Source organism: Dromaius novaehollandiae, chromosome 1 (assembly GCF_036370855.1).
Source record: "Dromaius novaehollandiae isolate bDroNov1 chromosome 1, bDroNov1.hap1, whole genome shotgun sequence".
NCBI classification, from domain to species: Eukaryota; Metazoa; Chordata; class Aves; order Casuariiformes; family Dromaiidae; genus Dromaius; species Dromaius novaehollandiae.
In genome coordinates, this window is record NC_088098.1 from 144,298,258 (window position 1) to 144,312,720 (window position 14,463).

The 14,463-nt window shown below is 42.5% G+C and overlaps 1 protein-coding gene across 1 annotated transcript; it reads right to left on the bottom strand.

Annotated features, from left to right (window-relative positions):
* Positions 1 to 4,977: 4,977 nt before the first annotated feature.
* LOC135324608 (acetylserotonin O-methyltransferase-like) lies at positions 4,978 to 10,402 on the bottom strand. Its single transcript, XM_064501219.1, has 6 exons — positions 8,664 to 10,402; positions 7,889 to 7,957; positions 7,261 to 7,379; positions 6,309 to 6,453; positions 5,826 to 5,944; positions 4,978 to 5,323 (listed from the first exon to the last, which is right to left on the bottom strand). Exons 1-6 carry the CDS (start codon positions 8,720 to 8,722, stop codon positions 5,214 to 5,216), a joined length of 621 nt encoding a protein of 206 aa, XP_064357289.1. The 5' UTR covers positions 8,723 to 10,402; the 3' UTR covers positions 4,978 to 5,213.
* Between the last annotated feature and the right edge of the window lie 4,061 nt (positions 10,403 to 14,463).

Below are 14,463 nucleotides of genomic sequence, written 5' to 3' on the forward strand. Positions count from 1 at the left end.
CCTAGAGGCGACCTTCTGCCCTTTTCGTGCCCTTTTTCCCCCGTGCAGGTGCACGAGGTTGTTTACCTTGCGGACAGCTCCCCAGGGTGCCGGCGCAGCATTGCCCGACGCGCCTTGGCAGCGGCGGCTCTGCAGCAGCAGCAGCAGCAGCAATGTCAAGACAAAACCACATTTAGTACCGGTTCTCTACAGAAGCTAATGTAAGATAGGTAGGTAGATAGATAACCAGAATGCCATTAGCTAAGGTGCAGAATAAAAACGTTTGTGCTGAATAAAAGGGAGGCCGGGTGCAGGGATGGGTGGGAAGCTGCACCAGGAGCGTTGGAAGGGCACCAGGAAGGGGGCAGGGCTGGCGGGCCAGCAGGGCCCCCCAGGGCTCCTTGTCAGGGTGCCACGAGAGGCCCGGGGCACCAGGAAGTGGTGTTGGACATGCCAGCCCTGGGCACGGAGGCGGTGAGGGTGGCAGCTCACCGGGGAGCGGGGACAAGGGCAGCACAGGAGGCCAGGAGAGGGATGCCAATGTGAGCTGGCCATGGCCATGCCTCTGCTTGACCTGTCTGCTCCGTCATCTTCTCCTTCAGCTGGTGACAATACCCACCCTGCCAGTGTTTACCATTTTCAGCTTTAATGGGGAAATAAATAAGAGCCCAGTATCGTCAGCCATTCAGGCAGTCATACCTATAAGCAAACACAAGTGGGAGCAATAAAGTCACTAAATCCTTGCTATAAGCTGCCTCCCTTGTTCCCAGAGACGCTTATACTCTTTCAGTAAAAAAAAGAAATGAAGTATAACGCCAACATACTGGGATGTCAGGTTGCTTATGATACAGTAAAAGGATTTTTATAGCCAAGCTCTGCTGAACTAGCAAAATCTCTTGTAAAGTGGGGCCCTGTTTTCTGCTTCATATTAATGATAAGTAAAGAGAGATTCAGGTCATGGAATCCACCAAACATTAAAGTAAAAGGCTTTTTCCTCCCATGCGTGCTTCCAGATTGAAAGCTGTGTGATAAAAATAGGTTTGTGTTTATTAAATACTGAATACAGATATGCTTTCAACAATTTTATCTTAACCCTCAATGTCTAAAACGTGTAAGTTACATGGTACTTTAGCTGTGGCCATAATATGAATGCACAGTTTCCTAAGTGGTTTTTTTTCATAGTAAGAAAGCCTGACATTATCTTAAGAACACAACAGCAGCAACATCTAGTGGCAAGTGAGATAGCAGCACCTATACCAAAGCACTAGTGGCAAGTGAGATAGCAGCACCTATACCAAAGCAGAATCTGTTTAATAGGGAAGCAAAGCCGAACAGACACAAATGTATAAAAATAGTAGCAACAGAAGATTAAGATATTTTGTAAGAATTTGTATTTAAAAGTTTTCTAATGTGATTTAAAATTTACTAATGTTTTTAATATATATAAATATATATCAAATATAAACTACTCTTGTCTTTCCCTTTGCTTCACATGACTAACATTGTCATTATTTTACATACCAATTGATTTGATGATAATATGTTTGTATCCTATTTAGCATTCTTAGAGTTTAAACATACAGAAGCATAACAGCAGAATTTCAAGGGAAATTATATATGTAGTTATTGTTTTGTTAGGTATTCAGGAGGTGAACAGTATGATGCTTTAAACAGGAAAGGAACATTAGATGTGTGATAAGATATTCAACATTCCTCAAAGGACAGAAGTGTACCTTGGCTTTTATATGCAAGGTTCAAAACAACTCAATTTTTTCCTGTTTTTTTTTCCTTCTGGCACTAGTCATGTATTTAGGTTGTCAAACACCCATTATTCAGGATAGATGATTTTGAAGAAAAAAATGCATCTAACTTTCAAATTTTTACTATCTTATCTTTCGATTATGTCCCTTACTTCATGCTCTCTTTTAAATATAAGCATTACATTGTGCCCAGAACTGCTAAGTGGGATATTTCTCAGCTAGGCCCTGGAAAAAAACAGACCAAGGACTCTCCTTCACAAACAGGAAAATTTATCAGTTTAAAACTTATGATGGAATATCTATTATTAACAAATATATTTGAGTATACACAGTTAGACACAGACAGACATTTTAATATCTGTTTTTTTATAGTCACACAAAATAAAGAGATTGCCCTTACCATACTGTCCTGCTAAGGACTCTTATCTATCCCTGATCTCTCAAAATGTGCACTGTAGAAAAGCTGCAAGACCCAGCTTCAGGTATCTATACCTTATTTTCAGCTTCATACAGACATAAAGAAGATTTTGAATACACTTTAAGATAACGCCCTATTCAGCTAGAGTGAAGTGATGGCTGAAAGAATAAGAACGTCCCTGGGGCCATGTTGACACATTCTATTCCATTCAAAGTCCCTGAGCTGAAAGTCACCAACGCTTCTGAGAGATGGTTTGGGGAATCCATAGCCTGTATCTGGACAGTGCCATTCAACTGAGATGTCTTTGCACTTGACAGTAGTTCAACCGAGACTGACCCTATTTGTCTCCTGGAGCCTTAATCTTTCCAGCATTCCCCATACAGTCACAGAAATCCACAGCTATATAAAGAATTAAAGCTGGGGGCTAACAGAGAACAACCTCCTTCAAATGAAGGTCCAGGTTGAACTGAAACTACGTTGCAAAAATAACAAACAAACTAACGGAAACCCTGCAATAAATGAATATTTACTTTGCACTATCAAGCACTCAAAGTGTAGAGTGTCAAAATTAAGGTTGTTTGAGCTCCAAGGATCCAAATCTTAACATGGAAATAGACCCCTACTTCTTATACTAGCTTTTTTTTTCATATGTTTTGTTAAGAAATTACAAAAGTTGCTGCAGCTGCAACTAGTGTTCAAGCCACATGTGCAGAGCTTCACTTCCTACTACCTTATCCAAACAGTTCCTGCTTCAGTCTTCTGAGTACACCTGTAATAGCAAGTTGTACTTCACCAACTGATGTAAAGAAATAGCAGGAGGCAGGTAGCAAGAAGATACCTGCTGCATAACTGGATCTTCCACTACCTTACTCTGCCTCTCAGCTCCTCCTTCCTGGGCTCTTGAGAGTGTCACTGATGCAGAAGCATTGCTGTGCTCCCAACAATCATCAGGCTAGGCTATGAAGTTCTCTTTTTTACAAGCAAATCTGATATCTAAGGGAAATACAACACAATTTTTCATACCAGCTTCCTCTGGGCCGTTTTGGTAACTCAGCTTCTCCATGGACATCAACTTGACTGTGAATTATCACTTACCACCAAAGCTGCCATACCCCAAGTCTGCCAAAACAAAAGCCAAGCTGGTCTTGTGTGCCCCTCTGTGACGTGCCACTAGAGGGGCATCTGGGATTCTTTTGGATTCCAGGGTTAGTTGCACTGAACTTGAGAGATCATCATTCTTATTAGAGCTAAGCAGTTCTACATATATGACGGACACTGGACAACACTAAACAATTAACACCAGACAATCTACAAGTATAACAAAGTTAAAAATAGAATACACATATCAGAGCTCTATGGTTAAGCCATGGATGCACGGTGCAATGACTGTTCTTGGAGTCATGGTACAATGACTGTTCTTGCCCCTTCCTTGTCCTTATTGGCCACATCTCCAGTATAGTTTTCCCTGGATTATTCTCACCACACTTGACCTGCACCGAGGCGATTCATGTTCTCCCTGTCAGTTGGCATCAGGGGTGTCCCTGCTGATGGGTGGGTTGTCAGGTCTGCAGGCCAGCTGACAGCAAGTCCGAGTCCACACCAGAGGTATGTGGCTTACTTTCTTTTATCCTTCCTGGGCTTAGTTCATTATCCAATCGATCAGTGCCAGATCACAGTTACACAACAGAGCAGATGGCCACAGTCGATAACAGTATGAATACCAACAGGATGCTCAACAGTCTGGTCAACTGATAGCAGTATGCATAGGCAACAGATAACAGTGCGGATGTGCAACAAATAACCCAGTGCAAAATTCCACAGTACGGAGATGCTTACAGTGTGAGTCTGCAGTGTCACTTCTCTTTTGCTGACTAGGTTCGCTCAGCACTCATGGGGTTATTGGAGGGCTGCAGCAACCCTACAGTGTAGCGACTCTGGCCATGGTGCACTTGGGGTTCCTTAACTCCTGGGGAGCACCCCAGAGCAAATCCCTCTTCTATGGGCTGCACCATCCTGAGTCCCACGCTTGCCTGTGTGACACCTATCACCCTCCAAGTCCATTTCCTTATACAAGGCACTCTTCCCTTTTGCAAAAATCACATTTGCCGTGGACAAAATGACCCACAACCCAAAGGCCACCTTGCCTCCCCATGCAATTTCTGTTTAGAGAGAAACTGTCTTCATGAACAAGTTTCCCTCTAAAATCTGGTATTTGTAGACTGTTCACATCCAGAAATTCAGGCCTAAATCCCAAGAAATAATTGGAAGAAGTGTATTTATTCCTCCAATAACAAATCACATTGCTGCCCTGTAAGTGTCCAATCCTTCTGTGAATCTTGTTGTATAGCCTGCACAAATGTGTATCACAAACTGTAGCACAGGAAGAGGAAATGTTTTGTTTGCTTAGTTTTTTCTTTCCCACTTCAACTAACATTGACTGCCCTCCTCATTCCTACCCTCTGACACAGCATTACAAGTTCAAAAGTGACAAACCACAATGAGCTAGAACTTAGTCTATTTATGCTGTATTAGTCCCTAGGGAATATGAATGCATGCATCAGAGCTCAGTTCAGTGATCATCCCTATTTTACAGAAAGCCAATAGAGTATAAATTAAAGTTTTCATTTGTCAGATACCATGCTAAACTGAGAAAGAATTAAAAAAAAAGGGGGAGGGGGGGAATGGGAAAGTGCATAGACCAGTCAGTATGAGCCTTCCTCAGTACATTTCTTTTATGGATTATTTCTTTGGTAACAGGTGTTGATTTCTTTTTCCTGTACTCGAGATCACAATCCAAACACACTCAACCTCTACCATTAGAAATTCTCATGACAGGGTATCAGCTTACGAAGCAGTTCAATGCCTTAGCTAGAGCTAAGTTGTTGACGGTTGCCTATGAAAAGTTTGTCACATTTCCCCACTTTTGCACCTAACAAGACAGGATAAGACAGGATTTACTTCCTTCCTAAAACAGCATCATAGAAGTTTCCAGTTCTCTTGACTTGAATCTCTGTGAAGCCAGCTGCCTGCAGGAGACTGCTGAACTCTGCTGGTGTTCACTCTTTTCCTTCAGTCTGTACCAGCATATGCACAGAATACAGATGGCTAAATATAGGTCCACTTTTATCTTCATTCAAAAGTGATTCAACCAGCAACACACCACCATCTGGTTCCATAAGGAGATATAACACATGTTGAATTGTGAGAAGATAAGGTATTTTCAGCTGAGTTATTCGGCAGGGTCCTAACCTTTGGTTTCAGTAAGAAGCAGCCTTTAGGTTAAGTGATATTTTAATTTTAATTATTTTAATATCATAGAAAATAATGAAGAACAAGCCCCAAAGGTTCATTGTGACACTTACTGGGATTTCTACTATGACCTATACACCTGTGCACCTAAACACTACCCAAAATCTCTAATCCTCACACCTAAATATCTTGAAAGAGGAGACTTGTGCTTTCACAAGTGACACTAAAATTGGAAGCCAAGTATGACAAGTAGGATTGGGCCCTGTCTGGCTCAACTGCACACTACTGACTTAGGAAAGTGAAAGGATAAAACAAAAAATATCTACACTGAAATCCTACTGGCCAAATTGTCTATCAAGACCATCAGTTTAATCTAACTGACAGATGAGTCTCCCAGCTCTTCAGGAGCTCATGCCTACCAGTTTTGCAAACCTTGTGAGCTTTTGCCAGCAGCTGCCTGCATTTTTCATCATCCCAGTCATGCAGTATCTTTGCAAGTATATAGAGATCAGCTTCTGTAATTGAATGTTTAAAAAAAATCTTCTGTAAAGCAAGAGTACATATATTCTACAAAATCTTAAAACACAGAAAGCTGAGTTAAGCAAGTATTTTCATTTCAGTGTCACAAGTTCTAAAAGTTAACTGAAATATTTTAGCAAAAGCCTCTTGAGGAAAAAGGCTGGGAAAGCTGCTGCTCTTCTTCACTGTTGCCTTTCCAAGCAGATATTTCACAAGGCAAGGCTGTACAAGCACACTGACAGCCACTAAACTCCCAGCCTCTGCCAAGGCAGCGAACAGGCTTATGTGGCCGCTCTCACTCAGTGTGCTCGCTGGTACCCACGGCCCTGCAGCCATACGCTCCTCCACCACACACCAGCACCCTCCCTTGGAGCAGTCGGCACTTACCTTTGTGGAAAGTGATCTGATGCTCCTCAGAAGGAACAAACCACTCTTTGGCCACTTGCACGACTTTCGGCAGGTCGTAAATTGTGACCGTGGAGTTTGGGTACACAGAATCACATGCCTGGGCCAAAGCTCCTCCACCTCCTTTGGGGAGAGCAAAGGTGGTCAGTGCTGGCACAAAACCACTCTGTTCAGCAACATGCCTGTGAAGTGACACAGGCGGTGGTGCACTCAGCCTCATGGCCCCTTGTATGTACGTTTGTCCCCAGGTGTCACCAAAAGGGAGCAAGAGGGACAAGCACGGCCATAGACTCTGTCTGCTCTGCAGAAAGCCCCTGGGCTCCTGGCAGCCAGGCCTGTGGGCTGAGCCCTCGGCCTTTACGGCTCTTATACACCTCCTCAGCCAGACCCTGCTATGGCAGCTGAAAGACAGGAGACAAAAACAAAAACCACTAAACGGCACAACAGCAAAGGAGTGGATGGAGCCTGTGGTGGAGACTGTCAGGTCCCATGAATCCTGGCTGAATCCACTACTGTTCAGTAGTGCTGGAACAGTGAGGTCCTTGGGGTAAGAGGCTACAGACAGTCTCTCAACCTAAGGTCACGGAAGTGGAAGAGGGCGAGAGGCTGGCACCAGGGGGCTGTCCCAAGCAAGGAAGGAAAAAAACAAATCAAAACCTGCCAGATAACAAGGAAGCGAGCCACTACTTGGACATATGAGATGCTGTAGAGAAAAATATGCAGCTTTCTAATGCTCTCACTACTCTCATATTTTCCTTTCCAACCCAACCAAAAAAAGTGAAAAGCTTTCTTTGTTGCTAACAAGATTCTCAGATATATTCTGCTTCCCATTGCTTTGCATGTCTTGTTATGCAGGTGCTATTTTTCTTCTCAAAGGTCATAAAAGATGACAGTTCAGAGGCATGTAAAAGAAGATCTACTGACACTCACCTCCCAGATCATAAATATGCCTGAAAGGGGAAAGGTCAAATGCAGCAAGAACATCTCTACCACATATACTCCATATCGAGTTCTGGCCAGCCATGAATTTCAGCATTTCTTCTTCTGATCTAGTATTGCAAACAGAGAGAGCGTGTGGAAAAGGTAGCTCACAACGTCCTTGGTGATTCTTATCGTACAACTCTTACCAAGAGTTTTAGCTCAAACACTAATTTTTTATTCTATTGACACACAATAAATTCTTTTTGCATAGAAAACCTACTTGAAGACTTACTGCAATACATTCCTGCATGTGAATAGGGAATTAAGACTAGTGAAGTCCAACAGTGTATGATGCTACCAATTTTTAGGCTTCCAAGGGATTTTTCATTCAGCTACCATTGCGATGTGCCAAAGACATCCTGGGATATGATTTTCAGAACAGCAATTTCTGTTTTTCTATTCAAAATATCAATGTTCCAACAATAGACATTCATAAAAGGAAATGCTGCAAGATATTTCAGATGAGTGGGACTCACACATCAGCATATTTAATTGCCCTGATTCATAATTCTTAATATAGAAAAAAATATCTATTTTGAAGAATGAAATTCCTATTTATATACTAGCGAATACCTACCTGTACATTGCACCAAAAGGGTCTTTAGATGAATTGCCAAAAGCTCTTTCATATTGGTTTCTTCCTTCTCTAAAAGAGCAAAAACAACACAAAAGCACATTAAAGTGGATTTCTTTTTCTCTCCCCCTGGAAAATAAGTTGCAAAGTTAATTCATCACGGTGCATAGGAACTACCTTGGGCAAGATATATGCCAGTCTGCTTGTGATGGATGAGACCATTCTGACACTCTCACCTGCCACCCCAAAAATGATAAAGCAAAGTATTTTTTTTTTAAATTTTGAACAAGAATGTCTGTTTCTTTATGAGACCACATCTGGAGTAAAAGGGTGAGACGATGGTACCCCCATGCATCAGGATCACCAGCTGCACAGACTGAAACAAGTGAGATTCCAGCCCCATATTAACCTACGCTGTTCTCACTTCCTTTTGCTTTTGCAACAGAAGTATCCTTACCCATTAGCCCTCATCATTTACACTGCAGATGGCATCTTCCAACAAGAGCCACTGTAATGATCAAGTGCTTTCCTGAGAGCCACAAAACATACAGAAGTCTGATTCCTAAATCTGTTCTAACATCGGCAACTCCCTACCCGCAAGAACACACATGCAGTAATGACAACATCATACTTCAGTCATTCTTTGTTCTTTCCAAGAACCAGCCAGTGTCTTCCTTGTGCCCTTCCCCAGAAACATACTGCTCACAGCAGCCTCACCCACACAGCAGCAAAGCAGTCTGCAATAGGCAGCGCACAAGACTCACACTCTCCTCCTTACCTCACAGCATCAGTCAGGTAGTGCCAGCACAGATAGACTGTATTGGAGTAATACATCATAATATGATACTGAGACTTGGGACTTGATTTTGTAAGGTAGAGGTTGGAAATTTCTGTGTTTCTGTAGTAGGCTAAAGAGATTAAATGAATAAATTTACTAATATGTATGCAATCAGCTTGCCCAGCCTGTTGCACAGCATGATGTTTATCACCAAAAGGAAATGTCTACTTGCAGATTACAAAAAAGAAAAAGAAGAAGGTATACAGCAGTGGTATACAGACAAAAACAGAAAAACATTGAATTTACGATCAGCCCTTTCAGGTGTTATATTCCAGGGTAGGTGAATGGTGGTGAAATCTGTGTTGTCCCATTCACTGTGGGTAAACACTATCTATCTACACTTACCCCAGCATCAAACATTTCTTTAGGGAAGAGAAAGAGGAAAGTCTTATGATGAGTGCCATTACTTACCTATAATTTTTGCTTTCAGAGAAAGGTCTATGCTCCATTTAACTGAGGAGCCTTTGCAGAAAAGTCTTTTCTTCTAAACGGTAAGATAGGCAAGTGGGGACTCAAGTCCCCAGAACATTTTACCTCACCTTATATCCCCTCTCCATGCATGTTCTGGCTTCTGCAGAGAGAACAACACTCAAAGTACATTGTGGAAATTGCTCTGGCTTCCTCCAGTGCAGCCCCATTGGCATCACCTGCTCCAGTAGCTTAAAGGACCTGAGGCCTCTGCTCACTCTGGGCAGCAGCCTGATGTGGAGAACACAGACAGATCCTCCAGGGCTAGCCATGCCCTTACTTGCCTTGGGACATGCAGAGAGGACATATAAATAGATGCAAAGGCTCATGCTGCTCTTCTTGACGCCCCTGGACAACTGCTGTAAGCCCTAAAACTGGGCAAGAGAACACAAGCCAGAGCAGAAAACAAAACTGTGGGGCTTTCTTTACATCTTTAGTCATGTTGACATTTCCTGCTGCTCTTTCAGCCAAAAAAGGGCTGCAGTTCCCAAGCAATTGTCTCTTTTCTCCACCTACAGTCATTGGCCTAATCCTAGATTGCCTCTCTCCCCATACACCTTGCTCTGCTTTCAAAACGATCAGAGCTTTAAGTCTTTTGGCTTCTTTCCCTTCCTCTGCCATTTTTACCTCCTCTTCTTGTCACCTCTACCTCCAACAGCTTCAATCCCACACAGGCATCCAGAAGCCTTTCTGTCCCGCTGGGGCTGGTACCCAAGCGTGCAGCAATGGCATCTGAAGACAGGGGCTCTCCTGACTCCAGCAGTAGATCAAACACTCCCAACTCACAGGCAGTAAACAAAACCTGGAGGTAAAGAAAGGTGTCAGTGAGGGGAAGTGAATCAGGAGAAAGTGCCAAGGCCTATTGCATTTCTAACCCTGCTGCATTGGAGAAAAAAAAACTATATATTCTATACACATAATGATTTTGATGGAAAAATATTATTTCCGATACCCAAGTCCAGTGATTAACCTGAAGTTTTTCTGACTACTGAAAATACCATGCATTGCTTGTAGTGCACTCTGTTCATTTCTCTTCCTTTGGTGGCTGAGGTATTACATTTGCAAAGGACCACATTTTAAGACTAGGTTTTGTATGTAAATGCTCCTCAGCTTCAGAGCACATTCTGACAACCATCTCTCTTGCTTTTTGCCTGGAGAGCACAAGCACAGCACTGTGTGCTCTTCTGGCTAAAGATTTAATATGCATTACAGTGAATCCTGGGGACTCTGGGGTGGCTTGCAGTGGGAAGTGTGTCAATCCTCCTGGGATAAACCCCACATGTACCAACTCCCAGAACAAGCCTGCAACCTTTGGACGAACATACATAACCTGAGTGTACACAGTGAAAATATCCTTCTTTGGCCGTGCATGGTCAAGTTCATAAATAATAGCTTTCCAGTTCACTGCTCATACTCTCCTAAAACACTAAGGAACACAGTAGCTCTAACTGGCTGCCTTTATCTACAGTGATTTGATAACATCCATGGAGATTTCTTTTCCTCTCAGTAAGAACATCATTTAAGCAGGATCTCAATGTTGCTGAGATCATTTCTCAAAACATAATACTAATGTGAATTTTGAAAGTATTTGGGCACCCATCTTTCTCCCCAAGCAAAAAGAGTTGTCCTCATCCATTTTTTGCTGCTCTTCACTGACAGCTCTCCCTTTCCGGAGTCTTTGAATAAGCTGTATCTGCACGCCTCAGCAGAGCATTCCTTCTGTTACCATTTCTGCCAGGGTTGCAGCAAGGGAAAATAGTGATGATAACTAAATTGTGAATGAGGAAAAAAACCCACCAAATTGGAATACAAGAATTTTATGCCCTGCTGCATGCACAGACATACACACATACACAAACATCAGCAAACATTAAGGAAATTGAAACTACTAGTTCTCCTTCTGTTTTAATCAGATACTGTCTAGAGAAGTGTCATTATACCAGTCCATTATACCAGTCCTACACCTGAAAAGGAGGTAATATACAGCAATTACCAAGTTCAGCCTGCTGCATAATACATACAGACAAGCCTGAGAGGTGGAGGAAATCATTCTTTGAGAACATATTTGAAAAACCTTACTGTTTGAGTGGCATGCCAGCAGAAAAAAAGGGTGATGAAAGCCAGCCTTCTGTTTCTCAAACTTCAAAAATGAAAAGGATAGAAGAAATTCTACTACCTAAGGAACCTTGCACAGCTGAGGCAGTCAAACAACAAGCCCTCACCCATAACCACCTGTATTTTTAAAGCCTCTAGGAGAAAATGCTTCTGCACATCCAAGCCCCCAAAGTTCAGAGGGATATCAATAAATGTTAGGTCCATTCTGAGGGGTCAGGGTCATTCTCAAACCTTTTTCCTTTCCAAATATGCCCCATTAATACAATTAATTTAAATCCAATGTACTATTAGGATGCTTTCTTATCAGATCTTTTTTCCCCCAAAGGCTTACACTAAGGATCTGAAGTGAGACCCTTAAATATTTCTTTCTGCATACTCTTAGACATCTATTCAATACTGATTTATATTTCTTACCTTTGAGACTAAAAATCCATTGGTGTATTGGAATATGATTTGAGGAGAGTCAAGGTCTTGTGTGGAGCCCATCTTCCTCTACTGAGGCACAGATCCTCTCGTCCTCTTAATTTAAATAAGCTGCTTTCCACCAAGCACAGAGCACACCAGGTGATCCACTTAATCTTATTGCTTCTGAGAAACCCATCAGTTACAAAACACATTGGCTAAGGTTTTTGGCTTCAGCGGGTGCTAGGTTCTGGGCTGACTGTTTCTTTGGATCCTTTGTCCTCAAGTACAAGGCTCAAGAAGCAGTGCAGACTAAAGCAATATCATCAGTTCAGTGGTTAACTACCACCCTACTATTTCAGAAATAACTGAAAGCTTGGAATAAGCAAATAAGAAATCACGGCAAAACAGCATCAAGAACCTGAACTCCGTGCAATGCATCAGAGTGCATACACCAAAGCACGGCCTTTTCCTGCACTTGTTCCAAAGCAGCTTTGTTCAGTGGGGCTGGAATTTTGACACTGAAAAAACAGCCTTCAACTAGAGATCCTTACATATATCAGCCAGTCCTATGACCTTTGTCACCAGAGGAATGAAGACAATTTGGCTACACACTTCTTCATGTAGAATTTGCATGTGTCATGGGGGTTAAGAAGGAGAGACTATCAGCTCAGTTGAGAATGGTCAGGGCACACTCGCCAACAAGCCTGTCTCATTTCAGAGCACGCTAATTCAGGCTACCGCTCCCTCACCCCGAACTAGAAGCATATGCACAGCAGTTACCTTGAGCTGGCTGCAACACAGAGACGTGCTGAGCCTTGGTTTCTGAACCGTATGCCCACGGCCTCAGACCTTTGCTGTGCAAGAAAAAGGACCTGCATAACTATTACGGAGTAAATAAAAGCCATGATGGAATGAATCCGAGAGCAGAGTCCCCACAAGGAGCTGAGAGGGAGAACACATCCCACCATAATCAGACCCATCAAGTTGCTGGAATAGTCAAGGCACTGAAGGATTTCCACTCGGATACCAGTTTTCTTCTACATGAGCAAACAGCACATGTAGCAGTGTCCTGCCAACTCCAGACCTTAGGGAACCTAGGTGTGCTTCCCGTATCAGCTTGTAAGCTCTACCTGCAGAAAGGGAAAAGGAAATTCAGGGGAGTAGCCAGTGAGGAGCTGAAACTTGCTGTGACATGCATTGGTCTAGGTAACCCTGGGACTGGTTACAGTATATACCCACGTGTAAGTCCAGAAGCAGCCATTCCTAGGAGAAGGTAAGAGAGTCTGTTCACTGTGCTGCTCTGTTGCGTTGACTGATTTGCTCTGACAACATTCACTCAGGTAAAGTCTGCTAGGAATTAAATCTACTCTTTTTTCTTTCACATATTTTCCAGGTGCCTTTCCATATATCATTGAGACCATACCTGACTGGCATTTCATCAGAAACTTAAAACCCCATATTCTTTTCCTTAGATTCCTCTGCCCTACTATTTGTTACTCAAGTTTGTAAATGTCTGTCATTTTCGGCAGATGTACATGCCATAAGGACAGACCCTTTCCATCAAGAAAAGATGCTTTCATGGCTTTTACATTGTTTAGTGACCTTTCAAGTCATAACTTTAAATCAGACCATGACTCAGAGGATATACTGCTGGATTTGTGATGACAAAACAGCATTTTTTCAGTGGTGACTTTTCTTCATACTTCAGTGATAAAGTAATTGGAGAGGCAAAACTTGAGCAATATAACAGTGGTTAACACATGGTTCAAAACAGTTACTGTGATTTCACATCTTATGTAATTTAGCTAAGTGTATCTTTAAAGATTTGCACTTCATATTGTGGTCCCAGCAAAACACTTCTATTAAGTCTTCATTTCCTAGATATTGCTGAGTTTTATGTATTTGATGTTAAGGTAAGAGGGTGGTTCAGCAGCACTCAGGATGTGACTTCCTGATAACTAATGTTTCATTAACAAAACCTAATAATGCAGTCAGCTCTGTTCCAGAGCTGTAGAACAGCTCACACTACAGAAATAAAGATCCTTTGAACGCAGAGAATGGATAGATGCAGGGTTAAAAGTTCTACCAAAATTTGTTTCATTGTTGCATTATGACTTGTACATTATCAAAATTACTTTACTACAATGTTATGCACATGGAAAATATCTATAAAACTGATATTTGAGGGGCTAGCATTGCTATCTCAGGAAAAGCCCTAATTCCTGATGAAAATCTGCTTTCTGAGTTGCCTAGTGAGCACTGAGGCTAGGAGATTTTAAGGAAGTTGCTGGGTGAAAGGTCTACAAGTGAAAAGAGCCACAGAGAGGCAGCAGTTCGCACTACGATGGCATGCACAAGCTCCTGGAGGAAACTCAGGAGTTTTGGCCCATAACCTTCCTACTCTCCTTCAGTTCAGATGCTGTTACAAGACGTCTCTGTTCACTGGGGTCATCATCCTGAAACAGAGAGAGGTCACACACTGTCTTTTATCTGTTGTATCTAACATACCATTCTGGACTCTACACACCCTCAAGGACTAGGTGGGTTCCCTGCATCTTCAGGAAGTTTCTTCCCTCTCTCTACCCTATGCCCCTGATGCCATGCATTCAGGAGACAAAAGCTGACATACAGGCTCCAACTTTTTAAATGCTAGACTAGCTGGCGGGGGGGGTGGGGGGGTGGGGGGTGGATGGAATAAAGAGGATTTACAAGTTGCTCATCCAGACCCTTAGTAATCCACCACCAGTGAAGA